Source organism: Sander lucioperca, chromosome 1, assembly GCF_008315115.2.
Source record: "Sander lucioperca isolate FBNREF2018 chromosome 1, SLUC_FBN_1.2, whole genome shotgun sequence".
Taxonomy (NCBI): Eukaryota; Metazoa; Chordata; class Actinopteri; order Perciformes; family Percidae; genus Sander; species Sander lucioperca.
The window spans coordinates 13,936,689-13,959,281 of record NC_050173.1 but is presented as its reverse complement, the minus strand read 5'-3'; the positions used below and the strand labels follow the sequence as shown (position 1 = coordinate 13,959,281).

The 22,593-nt window shown below is 40.4% G+C and overlaps 1 protein-coding gene and 1 long non-coding RNA gene across 4 annotated transcripts in view; one reads left to right on the top strand and one right to left on the bottom strand.

Annotated features, from left to right (window-relative positions):
• Positions 1–293: 293 nt before the first annotated feature.
• Positions 294–22,593, bottom strand: part of plppr1 (phospholipid phosphatase related 1) — a 52,653-nt gene continuing 30,353 nt past the window's right edge. The window contains exons 4-9 of one of the 3 annotated variants that reach the window (XM_035999137.1): positions 14,067–14,199; positions 8,639–8,889; positions 7,426–7,602; positions 2,291–2,422; positions 1,928–1,956; positions 294–1,701 (exon numbers count right to left, since the gene is read on the bottom strand). In XM_035999137.1, the coding sequence (XP_035855030.1) occupies positions 1,951–1,956; positions 2,291–2,422; positions 7,426–7,602; positions 8,639–8,889; positions 14,067–14,199 (699 nt within the window). In that variant the 3' untranslated portion in view covers positions 294–1,701; positions 1,928–1,950. Of the gene's footprint in view, positions 1,957–2,290; positions 2,423–7,425; positions 7,603–8,638; positions 8,890–14,066; positions 14,200–22,593 lie in introns of all 3 variants that reach the window. The other 2 variants (XM_031298159.2, XM_031298160.2) reach the window with 2 other exon arrangements.
• LOC118494670 lies at positions 4,063–21,251 on the top strand. The gene is made up of 4 exons (XR_004896797.1): positions 4,063–4,073; positions 7,264–7,266; positions 7,916–7,920; positions 21,188–21,251. It is a non-coding gene; the product is annotated as an uncharacterized LOC118494670 (long non-coding RNA).

Here is a 22,593-nt window from a genome sequence, read left to right as displayed (position 1 = left end):
AAAACAAATCTCTAAATATTCAAACAAACACAAGGACAGACATGTTTCCCACTTCTTCCAGCAAGGTAACTTGGTAAGGCTGACTGACTGTGAAGATTGATTTCTGCTCTCCGCCTCAGTTCTTTTGTATTTCTGTTGAAAATAATTGAAATAGGAGAGGAAAAGGGCTATTGTTTCTATATTTCAAACCTGTTACCCTCCTTGTCTTTAGCCATAATTTGTTATGGTAAGAAAAAGAAAGGTACCACTCATTTCAGCATTCTGACACGTAATGAAAAAGACAGGAGAACCCATTTTTGCTACTGACTATTTAATTTGTGGACAAACAAAGAGAAAAAAAAATAAATGTAGCATTTCAAATTAAATGCTTTTTTGTGTTCTTAAAGTAAAAGACGTTTATAATCACAATGATAATGAGTATAATTGAAATCATGAATATCTATAAAACATCTTGACTTCTCTCTTCATGCTGGGCGTATCTTCCAATGGGAAATGGAGTCACAACATCGCATCACACTGGTGGGTCGGGGAGGGGGAGGGGTGCCTCAAGGAGGAAATGTGAAGCAGGAGTCATTAGCCTGGTTTCCATTCAAAGGGCTAGCCAAGCTTTCAGTAAGTCACTCACTTTCATACCAAAGAGCATTTCTGTCTTGTTTTTTCCATGTATTTCATAAGGATGTCTTCCATTGGGATTTCAGTTTTTAATTGTGCAGCCATACCATACCAGGCTAGCCCCACTGGACATCTCTGTAAAGGAATTCCTATTATTAACATCACAGTGAATCAGGAAACGGGGGTGAAACACACAAACTCATAGTGAGAATTCCAACCAATCATATTTCTTTTTCATTGTGACTAATAACATGACACTGCAAGTGCCAAACCCCATTTTCTAACTCGGAGGACTTCACTGACTCTTCCTTGTCGTTTCCTCCAAAGGGGAGAGAGTTTGTTCCCCAAAACACCTATACTGATACCAAAACATATCCAGGTTTACACAGCAGGCAAACAGGTCCAAATGGATCATAATAGTCATACAGATTGACAAAAATCTTTACAAAATATGACCTGACACGGTCAATTAATGCACAGAGAGAGATAATAAAAAGAAGGAAGTCTTTTTTTTTCTGTACAAATGACAAACATCACAGAACAACAACATCAATATTTTTTCCATAGCAGATTTTTCAGACTGACGGGGAATAGATGTGGTGATCGACAAGGCAAGTCACCCGACGGAGGATGTGATGTAAAACAGAGTGAGTCAGCTGACAGGAAGTGCGCAGGTTTAACACTGTCAGGATAGGCTACAGCTCTCGCTCATACAAAATGTACAAAACACCATCCTCTAACTACAAACCAGCGCACCTTGGAGAGAAAAATGCCCTATGTTTCAAATGGTTTTCCAGTATCTGGAAAAACAATCTGTGCTTAAGTTTGCCTTGTGATATTTTTGCCGCTGATGCGATAGGTGTGCAGGTTGAATTGAGCATAGCCCAACTAGATGAGAACCATTAGAAACATGGTGTATTTTGTCCCTCAGGTGAATTAAACAGATATATCAGCAGTGTTTTTTGTTAAGCATTCGGAGCCACGTGGCATGCGTCCTCGTCATTGTGTCTGGAAGTGCTGTGGGGACGCAAACGTGACCCGGTGCTGCCCCCTTAGTCATGTGACCTCCGTCATCGATGTCGAGTGGTTCTGAAAATGAACGTGGGAGGAGGGAGGGATGGAGGAAGAGGTATAAGGATTGAAAGAGATAAAAAAAAAGAGTAACAGAAAAGGAGACAGGAGAGAGAAAAGGGGTGGAAATGAAGAGGTAGAGGAAATAATTGTCAGAGAGTATCAGGAGTGCTCTGTGTGAGGTTCTGTGTGTGGTTCTGTGCGTTTGGGAAGGAGGACAGGGGTGTAGTGCAAAATGTCATGCCTGTATGTTCTTCTGAACATGTGTCATTGCTTTGTGTAGAAAGAAAGAAAGAAAGAAAGAAAGAAAGAAAGAAAGAAAGAAAGAAAGAAAGAACACATGGTCAACCAAATACGTGACTGTAAACCCTGTCGTTAGTTAATTAATGGGAATTCTGGGAAATATAGGATATTACTAATTGAAGCAGGACATGAATGTAAATTATAACACATTACAGGAACAGCAAATTACAGTAGACTTAATTCTAAAGGTTGATTTTTGTATTAAGCTTACGGTCTCAAGGGAGCTCTGTCGATTCATTTGGAAAGAGAATGTGCATCACAGAGATTAGGATTTTGGGAATCCAGGTTAAGTGTTTTTAGGTACCTGTGCGCTGAGGGTCTCCAGAGGGCTCTCTACACGGGGGAAAGTCATCAGAGGCAGACCACGGTAGTCTTCCGTTTTCTGTTTGGCTGCTGCACTGTGGACGCCTTTGAAGTTGTTCACAACACATATACCCTGTAAGGTGTGACATTAATAGCAAGGTAGATTAATAATGACACAGGCCGACATGGAACTGAAACATCAAGGATTCATTCTTAGAACGGAGAAGTTAGCTTCAGCAGTGACATTCTGATGTTGTGAATGGTATTATGACTTTTTTCATCAAACCAGGCTAGGTCCACGTAAGGTTTATACATTAGATCATTTGAAATTAAGTTTAATAAACCCATGAGTTCATTAAAGTTGTTCATTTAAACTCAAAAAATATTTTTTCCTAAACTTAATAAAAAAAAAAAAAAACTGTCCAAATACACATTTATAAATCATTGTAATGTTATAACAGTCCACTTTGGCACAGCAGTGCTTTCAGCTAAATGCCAATATCAACATGCTAACAATGACAATGCTAACATAGCCTACCGATGTAGTTATAATGCGTACCTTGTTGTTTTAGTTAAGCTTGTTAGCGTGCTATCATTTGGTAATTGGCACTAGAAAAGGAAAGCTGAGGCTGATGGGTCATTAGTTTTGAAGGTAAAAGAAAGAATTGGGCAAAGCAAAGAATTGGGGAAAACTTTTTACCTGATGGTGAAATGAAAAGTTGAAAGACCACCGACCAAATCAAAAGACTGTACCAAATAATTTCAGGGTAATCCATTCAACAGTTCACTCAAATCCACAAAACTCAACTTGACGTGGCACAAGTGGAAAAGTCAGGGGATCACTAAAGTCCTTATAGGCTTCATCGTTTGGGAACCAAGAATGAAACAGTCTTGCCAATCAATCTAATAGTTGCTGAGATATTCCAGTCGAGAGGGAAGCGGTGGACCGACAGACTGACATTGCAAACCCAAGAGCCGTGCCACTAGCATGGTTAAAATGTATGCTTTGACAGAGATTCCATACACCAAATAATATCAACAATCGCAGTACACTGCAGGTTGTCCAATAATCTCACCACCTCCTAATACAAGGGTGTGTATATGCGTCTAGTCCCTGAAGACACATTTTAAATTCCTAATCAGACAAAGTAGTATTATAAGTAGTATAATGGAGCATGAGAGTTCTACCATCGTTAAAAGACGTCACTTAATGTCCATATTAAAATGAGATTAGTTGTACCTTAAATCAGACTGCCTGCCGGCCGATGTGCCACTGCGATATACGACTCCAATTAGATGTAAGAGCACCCATGAGTTTTTTGGAGATGTGATCATATTTTTTTAACTTTGCAACAGTTATCGCTTTAATATAAAGTTTACAAGGGTGTAAAAGCTCAATCAAACATTGTATGAGTCTACAAAATGCAGCCATAGTTTAATGCAGTGAACGGAGCTGCTCCGGCGGGTTCATCTTTGTGGCGTGGCATCACGCCCAGCACAGTTAACCGACGCCTTGTTTCTTCATTTACTTATCTGTTAATAAAATTCTTAGACATTTTTTGTTAGGGTCTTTTAACAACAGAGACACAACCAAGGTTGCCATATTTCTGTACTCCTGCATGGACTCGTTAATCAAAGAAGGCAGCCCGAGGGGGAGTCCCCTCCCCCCCCCAGGCCCTCAGGCCAAACATGCCCTTAGGCAGTGGCATAGAAGAAAAATGAAGCAAGGCGACTCAATGCTGGAGGATGCTTAAGGTTTCCGTGTTTGTGGAAGTTCATGGACAGTGCTTCTCTAGTGCTCCCAAACCAAGCACTTCACCTTGGATAAAAACATCTTTGTATCTACAACTATCCTCCTTGTTTCTAATTCATTTCAGTATGGTTTCCACTTTCTTGTTTTCACTCAACTGAAGAGCATCTCCGAAGACCTTCTTTCCATTTTTGTGTCTGTCATCCATGCTAAGACAGGCTCGGCCAAGCTGCCATCTATTGTCTCAGGTGAGCATAGTGAAATTTTGTTGCCATGAAAATGTTGAAAAATCTCATTTGAGATTTTGAATAAAACTTGCATATTCTCTTGCCACAGGCTCTAATTTTTGTCCCAAGAAAACTGGGTCCAGATTGACTGACATACAACTTATGTTTTTGGTTCTCACATCTGCGTGTTGTAACATAAACAATATGTCAAATATTGCTTTCATATAGATATTCTACATACCTTAGAAGCCTTGAATGTGAGGTGTAGTTTGTAAGCCATTTTAAATTCCAAAGGGCTTTGCTTCTATCAGACCTGGCAGGCGGTCAGCATGTGCCTCTACTTTGTCTTGGATCAAGTGGACACCTCTGTCTCCAACATCATCCTGGAACTCCACTGCCAAGTGTTTAACACTGATCCCTCAATCAGCTGGCAGAGGACAAACCTCTTGTAACACCAAAGGCAGTTGCTGTTTGATGAGTCCATTCGGATCTCATTGCTGTCAGCACGGATAGCACAGGGATTTGAGTTATACCTGGTTTCTACTCTCTTTGTACCAATTAATTTCACTCCAGATAGCAGTCCATCAAATGGCCTCAGTTTTCAGATGACAAGACCTTGATAGGCTTCATCAGGACCAACAGGTAAATGTGTAGGGGAAAGGCAGCCCCCCCCCTAGTTTGCTGATAAGCTGGAAATGAGTAGGTTCAAAAGCTGCTGAGGTGATTGACTTTCTTGTGTCTGTCTTTCCCTGGAGTTCACCAACTCAATGTATGTCATTTTTTATAGCTCAATCATTGAAAGCTAATACCCTAAAGAGTGGGCTGCTGTGGTTCCTACTCCTCATGGTCCAAGGACAAGCTGCTTTCAAGTTCAAAGTAGCTTTATTGTCATTACATTGAGGGGTCAGACAACGATATAACGAAGTTTGAGTGGCAGGTTGACCAAAACACATCACTGGCTTTTAGCTTCCTTGCAAGTCCACAACACAACGTCAAAGACAATAGCAGGTATGGTGGCTACCAGTAGACGATTTAAGGGGGGATAAGGGGGGATGACCCTGATGAAGACCACTAGCTGATATGCGGTCTACAATAATGCAGTTCCTACTAGTAATATAAGTAATATAAGTGTTGCTTCATGGAGTGGTTCGCAATATGGGTAAACATAACATAACAAACATAACAAACTGGGTCCACCCCTCCTCCCCCCCATTAAAAATTAACAAATTGCCCAGAAAACTCTGTAATCCGTTCATTAACATCATCTTCTCTGGGTTTAATTTGCCCTGGTTATGCTCACCCTTTGAAAAAAAGCCAAGTATTTCAACCGCTCCTCACCAGAGCTGTCTGTAAATTATAATCCAACTCTCATCCATTCCTAACATAATTTTTCACACCTTAAGTACTATGTCTGCACAAACATGTCATACTCAGGCCAGGCGTACAATCAGTTTAAGGTACAGTGGTGTACAGGCACATTTTTCCATATTTATTGCAACTCATTGTTATATAAATAAATAAATAAATAAATAATAATACATTTATTTTATATAAATTTATATATAAAATAAATAAATATTTCTACTTTGTCACATAGCAAAACTAAAATACATTTTTTTTTAGCCATGGCTCTATAAATGGCAATGTCTGTCTCTTAATCACTCAGCCCACCATTTTGGTCCACACTGAAATATCCCAACAAGCAATGGGTCTGATGCCCCCATAAGGCTAATTTGTGGTTATGAGTGAACAGGACTACCATCTAATTCATGTTCCCCTCAGATTGAACTGTAATAACATTGGTGGTGCCTTTACTTTCTCTCTAGCACATCATCAGGTCAACATTTTGTTTGACCAATATTTTGGTTTATGACTAAATACATGCAGAACATATGACATTCCCATCAGCCTCAGAACATCTAAAGAGTTTCCCTATGAATACATCCTCAGTCTTCCCTCCATTCCTCCTCCTCCCTCCCCTCTCTTACACACCACGTCTTGCTTTAAAGGCTCGGGCCCAGCGGCAATTAACATGTAATGAAGCCTTTGAGACTGTTAAATTCAACTTTTTTATATTTGTGGGGGTTTCACTTCACCTTTCGTTCTCCTCAATGGGCTTTTCTGCTTCAACCCCAAAAACAACTTGTAATCACTACCCTGCATTTAAACACTCGACGTACAATTCGATGCTGACTAAAGGATTTTAATTTTCAGTGGAGGCCAGGCTGTTTGACAACACTTAACAGGAGTCTGACCTGGTTTAACATTAAAGACCGAAGGACAGGTACAATTGTTTTGGTCCAGTCTGCCCAATGTCATGACATTTGTTTCAATGATGCACATCAAGATCTCTTTAACATAACAATATTCATTACCTTGCCAAGAGTACAAAACCAGAACTTAGTCAGATCTGGTTCCTTTAACTGGTTCCCTCCATCATCTCTGAACAACAACCCCCATTTAAAACTAGTTTAAAACTAGTTTCCCTCAACTTTCTTCTCACCCTTCTGCCTTCCCCTTCCCTTCCTCACTGAGCTCTTTCAAAACCAGAGCGACTGCTGATCTCAGTAGAAATCCAGGTGCCACCTCAGTATTCTCTCTCCTTTCTTCTCTTCTCCTCTTTCCACCATTAAACCAGTGCATCCTTGCCTTTTCCCCTTTATCCTAAATCACCTGCATCTGAACCTCCTTCAAGCTCAGTATAAACCATGCTTCATCCCGTTTCACATCCTCTCCCTCTATCACCTCTTGACAAACTGCTTCTTTACCAAACTAGTGTTTTTGCATGACTGCATTGCTGCAGAGCTAACTTTCACATACACCATGTGGCCTCTACAGACGTGTATTGATGTCACTAAAGATCAATACAAATGAATATTAACAAATCTGCTGTGTATAAACATTTTAGGACATTATTTTGCAAAATGGCATCAAAACCATGTTATGGGCTTTGGTAATGGCTGCAGCCTAAATTTATCATTTAATTACTGGTTTGAGTCAGTTCCAAAATGCAGCTAAAAAGACTATTACTGTACTGTAATCTGAAAATAAGTCATGACCAGAATCCACCTCAGAATAATCATCGTTTCTTCACTCTTCTTCTTTTCTAATCACCACTCTGACACTTGCCCAAGCATTTCACTCTTCCATCGTCCTCACCAGAAACAGAGCAACGGCTGATCCCAGTAAAAATCCGGCCACTACGTCCGAACAGTGGTTTCGGTACTCTGAGACTCGGTTAAGGCCGGTGAGGAAGGCCGAACAGAGTGTGCCCAGACAGAGCACAGGCTTGGCCAGGCGACTGGACTTGGTCTTGATGGTGCTGGTGATGTACATCTAGAAAGGAGGACAGAAGGCAACTAAAATTAGACTTCGAACATGAAAAAATATATATATTTTCTTTACTGTGTCCTAAAGGTTTAAAAAGAGCCCCTGTTCCTCTCTTTCAGTAGACAAGAACAGAAGCAATCTCATGCAGAGCAACTAGAGGTGTTCCCACAAATATTTTACCATTTCATGAGAGCACAAAGCCTCCATTGCACAACAAAACGGTTAAAGAAAGATGTCAAAAACTTACATCATATGAGTGAAATAGTTTTTTTCACAAGGCATAAAAGATTAATGTAATAGGGGAACCTCTTACTGTGAGGGAAAGTTGTGGGAAGACTGTCAGCATTTTAAAACACACATTCTTCCTTCATATATTGTTCTCACTTCTCAAACTTTTACCCCCTCCCACGTCAGACTGTGTAGCTGTTCATATCAAATCCTCTTTTCATCAACAACTTGTCCTTGTATTCCTCTTGCTCCTGCTGATAACATCTGCACCTATGCTCACTCTCCTTTCCCTTTTCAGCAGCTGAGCCCCTCCGTCACTCTGATATCAAACCGCACCTTTTCAAAAAGCCATTCTTCATGTGTTCCTCCAGCCAATTTTCTAAAAATGCATGAGCCTCCGCTTTTGAGACATTCCTCTACACACTTTCAAGAAAAATGAAGTCCCTCATGACAATTCCTCCATCAAATATGGATGTGTTATGTAGCAAATAATCCAAACCTTTTCAAAGCCTTTTTTAAATTACAATTCTAGTGTTCTTTAATCAGTCCGGGCTAAAAAGATCTATTCATCTGTGATTGTTTGGGTGTTTTCTTCATTATTCCAAAATTAGTTCTCACCAAGTTCAGTCCCAAATGAGTACAAGTACACTTGACATTGATTTTTAATCAACTGTTCTCACATTGTGTTGAATAAAATCAGAAAATGTGTTTTTTTTTTGGTCTGCACTATTATGTGGTCTGATTTAAATAAACAACAAATGCAAACAGAAAGTAAAAAAAATATGGCTTGTGCTTAAGAAAATAGTTTGTATACCGTCAGGTAAACAGCAGAGTAAACACTCAGCGAAGCGTCCTTGGATGGGAACGACCGGCGAGCGTTCTCCACAACAACGGGGTTCCCGGTACAGATGTTGCCGTTGACGATAAACTGGTGATTAAAACGGCACTCCGTGCCGGTGTAGTTGGGCTTGCAGACAGACAGGAAGTAGGGCGAGAGCCCTCCTGTCACCACCTGGCCCGCATTGACGAAGATGTCTGTGGCGAAAAGACCGAATGCAAACACACCTGGGGCACACAGACACACAATGAGAATTTATAGCACATAAAAACCCACAGCAGAGCAACATTAACACATAAACACATAACCCAAAGCCCTAAGAGCTTAACACACACTTCCGCCCTTACATCATGGTGTAATCACCTTGTATCCGGGGTTAAATTGGCCTGTGACTATTTGGCTCCCAGCGCTGGCACTTAAGCTCCCAACTGTCATTAGGCAGAGCTAAACTCCAGAAAATCTAATGTCAACATTATTCGCTGAAAGGAATTCTACTGTGGAACTTTGCATGCAAATTGTATTGATTTTTGTTATGTCTTATTTTACGTTACAGAAGCATTGGAATAAAATGAAGTTAATATGGAAGTAAAGAAGAGTGGACCACTGGCAGAGAAAAGAAACATAAACACACTGGAAGAAAAATAGCATCTCATATGAATGATTGCAGTGACACTTTCAGCCCACCAACCCTGACCAATGTCTGCGTCTGCATTCCTTTTGCTGTGAAATATGACTACTGATTATCTGGCCTGCTTAGCCATGAAATTACTCTGCTTTGTATTCTCATCCAGGGGGGGCTGCAGAGGGCTGAATTGTGTGAAGGGCATCATTGAGGGAAATAGAGAGGGGGGGATTAGGATGAGAGGAGACGGGAGGGAGGGAGCAAGAGAGCGGGAAACTAAAAGCCTCAGTGATCCTACAAATTTGAGAGATTGTTCGGGAGCAGACGGAAATATAAATCATGCGAATTGCCTAATGAATTTCTGATGAGTGTTTTATAAGTTGAAGGGATATTATTTAAAAAATGAACAATACAGTTCTGATTACGCCAGGAAAGTCCAGCAGACGACCTCATTTACTGGAACAGATAGCAGAGAGTCTGTCAGTTTGCCCAGTTCTACTAAAGCTTTGTGGCAAAGTGGCTGTAAAAAATTATACTCAAAGGTCGTAGCTAGATGTCTTGTAAGCCCTTTATGAGGCATGACACAGGTATGAGAGGTTGCAAACCTTACCTTTAATAGCGGCGAAAGCGAAGCAGCCCTACTGTAAGAAAGACAATACTTTATATATTGCCTTGCCTATGTAGGATTTCAAGATGTTTAAATTCAATTTTGTTTCAGTAGCTAATGCAGTTTCAGAGAGGCTGCAGTAAATGCATCACAGCTGGACTTGATCCCAATTGGCTGCCCTCAATGAAGAATTACTGAAATCCGTTCAGTTAGGTCAGTTTGCTGTATTTTAACTGGGAAAAAAAAGGCTCGACCAGCAAGTTTACCTACATAAGATCAACCCTTGTGTTGTCCTCGGGTCACATTTGACCCGTTTTCAATAGTTTTTATAACCAAATTTCCCAAAAATAACATGGATGCATGGATGTACGTTGTATGGAACCCATACAATGTTCTTCACAGGTAAAATTAATTATTACTTTCATTGCATTTTGGGTGTTTTATTTAATTTTATAGCATTTGGAAAAACAATTAAATGTTTTCAAAACCGTATCCTGACTAAACTTTGGCATACCAGTCTGTGATCCACTCAACATCCTCTGATCTTAAGTCTTCTTTGTTTTAACTCAAAATTAGGTTTATTGAACATGAATTAAAAAAGCGTTGAAATAAGGGACAAAAACGTTTTTGTTTTAGTTTTTTTTAACGTCAAAAGTGTCAATAATTGGTGTACCTCCACCTCTTGCCCAATGTCAGTTGGGATTGGCTCCAGCCACCCGCGACCCTCTGATGATTAGCGGTTACAGATTATGGATGGATGGATGGATGGATGGATGGATGGATGTTAAAGTGTAAACTCAGAAGGAATACAGAACAGCTTAATATTCTTTCAATGATATGCATGTGCATGCTTATTAAGTATTTATTTCCCTATAACGTAACGTATAATGTCATTGTATTCACAGTCGAACAATGCTGAGGTGTTTGCAACTGTTGGCTAACTGCAGCCCATTGATCATTTAAGCCAAGTCTATTGCCTACTGAATACACTCAAGGACACACACACACACACACACACACACACACACACACAGGCATCATCTTGACACGCATCATCATTTAAGGTCTTAAGGTCACTATTTCTAGTGTCAGGTGTGTGCTACATGCATGTGCGTTATGTACTTTATTTTCTAGTAACAAAACACGGAGGATGAAAATCTGCTGACGTAAAAGTGAATTAATACGGACGACCTCAGGTTTGCATGTTTGGCTAGAGGAAGCTGCTGCCATCCTTGGAAACCTCATCTTCTCATTTCATCCTCCACTGTGCATCGACCTGTCTCTGACACAACAGAGAAATGGATGATCCTATCATATATCATGTTATTCACAGGTTGCCTATTTGTTGGTATTTTGCTTACATTCCCTGTTGGAGGCTCACCCTCTTTTGTCCTTTGTAGGATACATTTGTCCTTTCTACATGGTGCCAGAGGTGTTCTGAACATGAACAAGCTAATCCTAAATACCAGAATCCTCAAGCTCTGAATCATCAGGGTTACTGTTCGAATTGGTAGCTTTTTGCATTGGAGCTCCCCTCACAGGTAACTGACAGCACCCACATTCAACTGTCAGCTTAGCCATGATATACAGCAGCCGTTGCTTCCTGGTAAAAAAGCTTACTGAAAGACTGTGGAAGCTACAGAAACAATCCTGATGCTGCAGATGCATTGTTTACTGAGCTATTAACCTTATAAACAGTGTTTATATAGTGTTCTACTAAATGAAACTGAACTGAAGACCGTCAAAAGCAGCGCCTTAATGTCACTGCACTATGAATGGTGATGTGATCACTGGAGTGCACAGGGATGTGCATTTAAATAATAATGTGACCACTTAGCTACAAAATACAAAACAAAACAAACTACACAGTCAGTGAGCGTGAATCTTTGTACTGAACTGAGTGAAATGATTCAAATCAGAAAAATGATCCTTCAGACTCCTTTTTAAAACTATTTTACCAGCACATCCAAACATTATTCAACAACATTTTTTTTTGGTTTTACCCGGAATAGTCAGTGTATACCATAAGATCCAAACCTGCTGTTATAGAAAAGTTCAGGAGCAACTTGACTTCAAGATACATGAAGGTTTCGGGCAGGGGTGGATCTACAGGGGGGCAAGGGGGGGGCAGCTGACCAATCATTTGTATGTGATTAGTTAAAACCCACTTCCTCTCACATATCACGGCAATAAGACTGCACAAATTAAACCAGGTGATATCCTTTACTGTCAAACTGGAAAAACCACAAATACAATTTGGATTTAGAAGCCTAGTCTAAACATAACTGTTGTGCATGTAATAAATATCTTCTGATTTTGTTAGTTAGGCTACTTATTAGCTACAGGGCCCTACAGTGTAATGTAATACAAGGATAACCAGAGTTTTTCACATCTTGACTTTTGCAGGCCAGAGTAGCTGGAGATATTAGCTAAAGCCTAAATGTGGGGATATTGCCAGGCAAGAAAATTCTGAGTAGTTCACAGGAGGATGAGAAGGAGGGAAATGAAGAAGGAGAAGGCAGTAACCTGGAGAGACCAGGCGGGTCAGAGCAGGAGAAGACCACAGAAGGAGATGCAGAAATAAGTGAAGGAGAAGAGGTAAAGGAAGAATTGACTGTGGGGGATGAAGAGGAGGCTGCAGATTCAGAGAGAGGGACAGAGGCACAGAGTGATCAGGAGGAGACAGATGAAGATTACAGGGAGGAAGAGGCCTGCAGTTACCCCTGGACCATATGGTTTGTTTATATTCTCCTTCCATATAAATTGCAGTACAGTAGCATAACATGTCATGTCACTCAGTGAAATGACATGTTTTCAGTTTTTGGCTATTTCCATTCGGTTGTATATGTTATAGGGTTAGATATGTAGATTTACATATATACATAGATTATCTAATGAGGTTTTACAGTTTCTCTATCATAGCATTTGTTTTGCCTTTTGTTTGATCATAATTACTGATACAATAAGAGACATTCTGTTCTATTTGTCTGTATCAGTAAATAAGATCAAGCTATTTAATTCAATTTCAGCTAAATTCAATTTTATTTATAATATCAAATCGTAACAAGAGTTCACTCTTCTCAAGACACTTTACAGATAGATTAGGCCACACTATAATTTACAAAGACCCCCAAGAGCAAGCATTTGGTACAGCAGTGGCGCATTTGGTGCAACAGTGGCAATTATAGTAACAATAAAGATAATGGAACCATGACTAGAAATAATAGTTGTAGCAGTTCAGGGCATAGCAGAGTGTTGCGGGGCATAGTAGGGCATAGGAGCACGTTTACATTTGGGGGTTCCCATGTACCGTCTTCCCCTGCCACCCTGCCAAGATCTCTCACTACCCCTTTGCAACCCTATGTTACATTTTCTAGATCCCCCACTGGTTTCGGGAGACTTTGATGACTCATAGAGAAACATGTATTGAACTTTAAGGAGGAAAAATTAAGGCAGACAGTACAGTTTACCCACAATGTGTTATCGTGTAGTGCCGTCCCCAAGTCTGAGGTTCCTGTGTCTCCCCCAGATGTATATATCTCTCGCTCAAGCTGTCAAGTTTGTTATGCCCAGATATCGATGGCGCCAAAGCAAAAGATGCTATCCTAAAACCTAGTTAAGTCTATCTGTCTCTGGGATGTATGCTAAAGTGTGTCAGGCCCCCCCTATCCTGTTTCCACCGACCTCCAAAAGGAGACAGTCCTGGAACCAAACATTCCCTTAGCATGCAGCTGAGTAGACTCCCTCAATCTGTAGAGACACACACAAATGTTCATTCATGGACAGGTTTGGTTATTAGAGTCCGGCCGAATATTCTCGTCCCCTGACCTGTGACCTAGAACTTGATGTCGTCTAAGTTTTCCTTTTGTCTCATCTTACCACAACATGGTGTTTCTGAAAATTCCACAACACTTGCCATGTAAGAAATGTGCTACGATAAAATTGAAAATAAAAGTCTTGGTTTTGCGCCAATGTGAAAGGACACACAGAACATTTTTGATGTGTGTGTGTGTGTGTGTGTGTGTGTGTGTGTGTGAGAGAGAGAGTGTGTGTGTTTGTGTGTATGTCTGTGAGCGCGATGTAATGTGTGTCTTGAGTTGTCAGCTACTACCCGGTGCCATCCACATGAAGGAGCGTCGGGGCGTTTGACTTATTTGGCACGAAAAAGTCCTTACCTATGAAGCGTATGATGCGGCGGATAAGTGGGTTGAGGTAACAACAGTCTCCTGTCACAATGGTTTTCTCCTGGGCCAGGAGAGCTTCCCTCGTTGATTTCATCACGTACATGGACACCTCGCCAATAAAGATCTACACACGCACACAAATGATGCCAGAGAGCGACACAGAAATAGGAAGAGTTGAGAAAGAAACACACACACACAGACAAGGAAGAAAAGAAATCATCGTTAGCCATGCCATTACAGGGCAGAGGAACATTGTGCCCCTGTCTAGCCTGTGTACATAAACCACTGTGTCTTAATGCAGTATTTCTTCAGGTCCATTACAGTGTGGACATTACATCAGGTCTAATGGAAAACTTGCTTCTGGACACACAAAATGAAACTCATTGCCCGCTGCCTTGGGTGATACAGGCTGCTAAAAAAATATGTGTGTGTTTATGAGCGGGAGTGTGTGCATACAGTAAGTGCTTATGTGTGTACACATTTGGTTTTGGTCTGGTGTGTGTGTTGTGTTTGTGTTCATAAAAGAGTTTGTTTTGAGCCCCAGGACAGGTAACAAAACTCTTGTTTTTCCATCCCTCATGAATGCTTCTTTCATCAACATGTTCTTGTGAATGTAATTCTAATCTATTCATCAGCAAGGGAGAGCTCCTGATTTTGTGATGTTGGGAAAACTACAAAAAAAAAAAAAAAAAAAACAAAGAAGAAAAAGGGACTGACAGCAGTCACATAAAAGGGTATGCATGTTTTAAATCTATGCCCTGGATTCAGTCCTGTCTGGATTTTTCAGCATGAAGGAGGCAGAGTTAATCTTTCAAACACTTTTTTTTCCCACTGACATAAAGCATGCAAATACCAAATGAAACTCTCATCAATGCATCATGACAGAAGACGCCATCTTCTGACCCAGAAACATCTGTCTTCAAAGGCTATATAACCAAAATATGACTTTGCGTTCAAACAGACTGTGCCTTTAAAAGGCAGGCAACTTGTGTCATGTAGTCACGGCTGAGCAGTAGTTGTGACAAATAAAAAGGCATTTTTGCAGGGCCAAAAAGGAGGGCCAGTTTCAGTGTAACAGTTAACTAACATCATTCACTACAGGCTATAGATCTTAGGTTGTTTAAATGAATACGTCATGGTCTAAATGAAAACAAAATTATGTATGGGCCTATTCAAGCATTGTGTATATTACATAATCAAAGTCAACAAACTGCTTTGCATATTCAAACAGACAGCTATGCTATAGGTCAGTTTTGCCATGAAGGGATCTCAGATGTATCTTTATCTCCAGTTACTTTATTAAAATCAGTTATTTTCCATTCAGGTCCTTGAAATGTTGATGATAAGTAATTCCCTGAAACCTTTCCTTTTTGCCTCAGTTTTTGTCTCCGCACTGAAAAGGTTAGTTTCCGCTGACTGATCGTCTTATTTCAACTCATGTAACCCACACTCTCCTTTATACAAATGTCATAAAATCTGAACTGAACAGACTGGAAACAACTATCTCCAAATGTAATGTCAGACAACTGAGATACAACTTGGCATCCAGCTGAAACTGTGTGGTGTCTGAGTAGAAAATGAAAAGGTTAAACAACAGACACACAAAAGAACATGCTAATCTAATTCTTAGGAGTCATTTGCCTGACATGAAACAGAAAAGAACAGACTTCTGGTTCATCTGCTGTCTTAATAACACTGACCCACCCAACAGTGTAACAGATTTATGGGAGCTCAGGTTTGCAATACCCTTGAAAGTCCATGAAATTCAGTACCTGTAACATAAAAATGACAGACAGTGACTGCCCACAGTATTTAGGACTACCTTTTTTTGTATGCGTTTCACGCTATTCACATTTTTATTCACTCACATATTAAATGTGACAACTGTCCCCTGTGGAAAACCATAAATGACTCATGGTGCAGTTCGTTCCATCATACTGATTGCCAAAAGTAGAGATTTTTGAAAAATAGTTAAGCACATAGCCTGAGGCAGCAGAAAACTTAATTGTTACAGTTTACAAGCTGTTAATTACGTGTGATAATCTTTTCAAATTTGACAAAAAACAAATCTTAATTAATTTAAGTAAGGTTTATTTGGAAATATGTAATACAATACACAGCTGGCTAAACATCCCCTCAAAAGGACCAAAACAATCGATAAAAAACACCTCTCCTTAATTTTATATAGAGTAACTAATGGATCAAACAACTGCGTGTTATGTGGAAGGTGTAGCGATGAGCCCAACAAGGAATTATCATCCAATTCCGCAGTCACTCTCAGCTCTACGGAGCACATTGTTTTGGCCACCCCGCAACTTAAAGTTACAATCTCGGCGATAAGCTGTAATTGCAGGTGTGTTTTGGGATTTCACTCCCCAGAAATCCAAACAGTGTCATCTGTGTGCCTTCTTCTGAAAGTCAAATTTGTTTATTTTTTGGGAAAAAAACTACACCACTTCACACACACAAGTGAATCTGTTGTGTTAGCTCCGGCTCCCATCTCTGGCAGAAAGCACGTCACTAACTGTGCGCACGCTTGTGATTTTTCCCGGGAATGTCGCCATAGACACTGAGTTCGCAATACTACAAATGCAAGGACTTTTATCGGTCAGTCATATGGCTGATTTATGCTTCTGTGTCGACTCGACGGCGTACACCCGCAGGCACCTCTGCGTCGCTGCGAACCCCCCTCCGAGCCCTCCGTCTTGCTCGACGTGCACCTCCAAAAATGTGTAACTTTGTGTCGAGGCGCCGCAGACCGCAAGGACTGTGATTGGTCAACTCGTCTTGTGTGTTGATAGTCTGTGTTTCAAGCAGCCTACTGTGGGGAGTAGCAACATGCTAGTTCACTGACATAAGCTTTGCAAATAAACTCAGACATATTTTTGTTACAATGACGGGGTTATCCGTTTTGTAAAGTGTCTATATGTCAGTAACATTTTGAAATTAGCACTTCGCCAGCAAGCAGTACTTTGTGGGCAGTTGTGCTAAAGTTAGCTTGCTAACATAACATAAACTGGCTGGCAGACACCTCGCAAATAACCTCAGACTTATCACCCCCTAGTGTTATGGCGGTGAAATGCACCGCGATGCAAAAGCAACCCTGATGCAGAACTCCGAAAGGGTTACGACGCCGTAGGAGCGACGCCGTAGCTACGGCGTGAAGTTGACGCAGAAGCATTAAACAGCCTATAGGCTCAATCCCCATTGTGTTACATCACTCTGCGATAAATAGTGACTTAACAGACATTTATTTAAATAAAAATCTTAGAGATTTGGTTCACTATAACCGCTCTCATCAGTGTCGTTTCCAGCATCCAACACAGCATCAAACTGTTGACAGAAAAAGTTAGCGACTAGCCGCTGAACATAGTGGAACATTTAGCAGCTAAAGAGCCAGATCTTTCCCTCAGGAGTCAATGGAGACCAAAACAGTGTTGCTCCATGTCTGCTGGACGTGTAAATAGGACACTGTTTGCTCACATTCACATTAACACATTCAATATATAAGGTGAAAACATGTGTAGTGGTTGTGTTTACAGCTTGTAATGCTTCCCCGAAGTGGAGAAAAAAAGATCAATTAATGCTTCTTTAATGTCTTCTTAATGAGCCAATTATTGTCAGTATTGCTACCAAGACATGCATAAATATGAGTGGAATAAGCCATCAAGGACCTAAATTGGTATGGAAATAATGCATTTGAGTTCTTCAACTTCAACACGTCCTTCTCTGATATCTCTCCACCTTTAGAAGGAGTTTGTGTTGGGAAACGTCTGCAGTCAGTCATGGTGGTTACCGCTCAGAAGCCATCTGCTTCCGTTTGATCTATGGCTGCAAAGATTAATCGATTAATCGATCGTTTGTAAAAAAAAATAGTAAAAAAAGGTAAAGGTTCTCTGATTCCAACTTCTTAAATGTGAATATTTTTGTTTTTTTCTCCTCTGTGACAGTAAACTGAATATCTTTGGTTTGTGGACAAAACAAGATATTTTAGGACTTCATCTTGTTCTTTAGCAAACAAACACTGATTGGCATTTTTCACCATTTTCTGACATTTTATAGACCAAACAACTAATCGATTAATCGAGAAAATAATCGACATATTAATCGACAATGACAGTAATCGATGGTTGCAGCCCTAGCCTTCCACACTTGACAGACAAGAACAACATCGTGCTTTCCTAATGTTGAGGGTGAAGGATCGACCGTTGCATTAAAACAACCCATCTAACCTCTACAGCCACCAATTGGTCCGGCCATGTGGAACATTCTGAATAAATGACTCTTTGCTAATTGGCCAACATCCCAGTCCTGTCATTATAATTGTGATTGGTTGCTTCTCTGGTTTATGACGCATGTGGCGACGGAGCGATATACAGTGTGAAGCACAACTTTAGCACCTGACACAGCACTCTCAAAGGGCACAATTAAAAAGTTTGGGATAGCATACACATGGATAAAGAGATAAGGCCACATATAATCCAATGAGAGAGAGAAAGAAGAAAGGGAAATGACCAGCAGTACTAAACAAAAGTTGAACAGCTGACACAGCACTCACTGAGGAGGGTGTGTGATCAGGGACAAGCAGGATAAAGGAAGAAAGGATTCACCTTATTAGGATTTAATGAGTTTTAAGGCGCACAAACTTTCTTTGTGTAAGAGACAAAAGAACGTGACACTATTGATACACTGTATAAAGAAAAATGGTGTACCAAGACATACGCTGAAGTTGTTGGTTATACTTTCCAGTATGTTTTCTTTTTTTCCTTTCTTTTCTTTTTTTTTTGTGACGTAATCCATTCAGAAGAGTCTGTCAAAACTACACACAGACACACTCTAACCAAATCAGCTGTGAATAATACTGTCTGTCACATTTCCTGGTGGCCAATCAGAGCAGTCTTCCAGATTTGAAACCAATTTATTTTATTGTGTGTGTGTGTGTGTGTGTGTGTGTGTGTGTGTGTGTTCGCACACTGTGGACTACTGATGTGTCCGCACACCAATTAGCTTCATGGAGGGAATACAAGCTACAGGATGTGTTTTACTTGTTCAGTAAAAGTGACACTAATTCAGGCTTTACTCAGACTAGCATACCGCACTCAATGTTTAGAGCCTGACAGCAAAGAGCGAAAGCGTCCCAGATAATAAACACAATAAGCGGGAGACACAAAGAGGAAGCAGAACAGTATGTTGTATACGGGTGTGTTGTGTCCAAAAAACAGACATATTTTACGATCATCCCTGATAAAGTGCCTCTTGAAATTGTAATAATACAAGACAGATGTCTGTTTGTAAAGACGATATACTAGTGGGACACATACAGAACACTCCTAAAAGACTTATTATGGCACTCTACAGTTTTAAACTAAATTTTAGGTTTGCTGTGGAGTATTCAATAGAACATTACTCGCTTGACCAAGAAAGGGAATGACATGTTTCATACATCAAATTCCATAATGACATTAAGATAGTATGACATACTCCAGTGGGTGGTTTAGGGGGTCATAAAGAAGTCTGCTACAACCCCCCCCAGCCCCCCCCGTGTAAAGTATACATACAGTAACAAATAACAGTAATGCATAGGGAGGGTAGGCCTACAATAATTATACTACAGAATGGTGGGTGATGCAAGTGGCTGTAATTGACACATTTGACCACTTTCACCTGTTTAATATTCCATCGTGACAATCTTTAGTATTCTTAACTGTTTTTAGTGCGTCATGAAATCATATTATGAAATGCTAAGAATCCATTTATTAAATGCTGCAACTCTGTACACTTAACATACAACAAACTGATTTAAAAATGAATGTAGCATACATTACTGAATGTAACAGAATGCACAATAAGAAAAGACAAGGAAGGGGGGGGCGGATTGGAAAAGACGCATTTAGCTGATTAGTGGCTCACACAGATCACAAAACAAATCTTGCTGTTTTAGTTAAAATGCCTAATGGACTCACCACCACACACTATTACTATTACTACAGTCTGTTGGCACTGTAGTATTTAAATGTTGGTGAACTACAGTGGTTTTGATAACACAGGTAAATAGGAATAAAATAACTACAGCCGACGTTCACCAGCTTAAAATGCTAATTATTATTATACAACTGCCGCATACTTGCACATCTGACAATGAGAAATAACATGGTGCAATCTGATAATTTACAGATTTTCTGCTTGAACCCTTTATTCAACATCCAATCACCTTTACTGTATGTTCAGATAACAACTTACAGCTTTAAAATACGGTAGGCTATTTCATTTTTTTAACCCCAGATGACACTAACACTAACGTCAAAGCCAAAGCTGATACAAGGAACTGGTTATTTTAAAGACTCCTTTACAACACATCACATCTGAACTGATGTGATGCACTACTGCACAAGTTCATATTTATGCACTGCATGATCCCTCCCATGAAGCATCAGCCGCTTCAAACAGACTGACTGTATCTGTATTCTGGGATTGACTCGTCTTCGCATATGGCACGATTCAAACGTGAAGAAATTAATTATAATATTAAACAGACACCTCTTCAGGAGGTGTTCAGAAAATATTTGACACAGGTGTAATAATGAACTGACCCAGGGGCACAGAGACATACAGTATGGTCCCAGGTCTGGTGCTGGGTAAGGGTTTAACAAGCATGGACCTAAAGTGACATCTAGTGGCTATATGCTGCTACTCCTGTATGAATCTGCAGTGCACATGTAGCCCTCACCCTTGAAAATTCATTTATAACTTTCACTCAGCTTTACAAATTAACAGCTTACACAAGTATTATATTTTTGGAAATTAAAGACCCTGAACACCCACACAGGTGTTTGTGGTTATTCTGGCTGATTAGACCTCTTCCTAGGACTGTGTGAGTGTGTATGGACTGATTGATTGACATCTTCCTGAGCCTCCTGTTAGCTTTGTTGCACATCATCATGTTTTCTCCATTTATGGGCACAATAGAGGGCACTTCATCAAGTTTTCTGTCATTGAAAGGGTGCACTAGAGGGCACATCATCATGTTTTCTCTATTTGAGGGCACCTGAAAGGGCAGGACAAATGACACCTTTATCATTCTTATTGGTAAATAAAACGTGTTCAGAGGCTAGCCATTTTTCCCAGCGAAAACGTCAACATTCACGTCACTTCATGTGGGAATCAGAGGTGGGAAACTGGGGCTAGATTTTGCTAACAGAGTTTCTCAGTTGGTGACGCGTTGTTGACAACTGACTTTGATGTAGGCAACTTTGGTTCACTGAAAATATTTCAATGACAATAAACAAAATGCCTCTGCCAAGAAACATATACAGACATAACATGTTTCAAATTATTCATGAATAGGCCTATGTATAAAAAAACAACACCTTATCCGTGTCCTTTCCCGTTTGTTGTACTGCAGATAACACACACACAAACACCTGTCAATGTGCTGTTTGTATGCTCGCATAAGAAAACAGCAGCAAATCTTTTGTTATTGTGGCCTCCATGTTTTCACACACCTGATGCTCTAGGCTACGGCCAACAGTTGGTGGCAGTCATGCAACAAGTTGTTATGCCAAACGCCAATATAACAGACGAAGAAAGACACGCATCCCTACTATGTGAACGCAGGCAGTCGGAAAAACAACGTAATCACGGGGGCGGTCCCTGATATTCCCAGGTGGCATGAACGCACCATTTAGACCCTTTTCACACGGATGTTTTGAAATGTGCTTGCAGGTTTCACAGATGTGATTAATCCACTAACGAGGGCTGCACTCCTCTGTGTGTGCTGGCTCACTAACATGGCTGAAAGACACAGAGCCATCATTAACATAATTAATCACACCTGTGCTTCTCCTGCTCTGCCAGGTACAAATACCTGCTGTGAAAAAGGCCCATTGATGTCATTACCTTCACCCGTTGTTGTCCTGCAACGTTATGTCCAAATGTCTCTAATCCATACTGCTGTACATACTAAACAACAGATGTGAAAGGACAGACTGGCATTGGCTACATTAAACTTAGAGACACTGAGTCAAAGGCATTTCCTCTTGATGCTGTAGACGTCTCACTGATGCACGGGTGTCTCTTTCGTTCAGCAGAACTGAAGGAATGGTGAATGAATGGTGACGCAACACAAATCCCACTTGCCTTCTAGCACTGGGAGATACCCTGTGGCCTGGATGACTGACAATCTGCATGGCCATACTGTTTAGGAAATCACATCATAGTCCAAGAAAACATTTCTTATGCAGCCCACATTCACTGCTCCTTGTACAGCATGACTTTACACTTCACTGGTGCATTCAGCACGATGTTTTGTGATGTGAAACTAGCAAATAACAAGTCTAAGAGATACTGTATGAAGTTCAAAACAGGGAGCCAAAAGTTCAGTCTGTGAAATCGGGACCTAACTTCTCAGCTGACCCATAAACAGATATGGAAACGGTCTTCAGTCAGACAGTGTGCTTTGACATTTTCTCCCATATTTCGACAGAGAAAGTGGAATTTACCGAGGAGAGAGATAAGATGC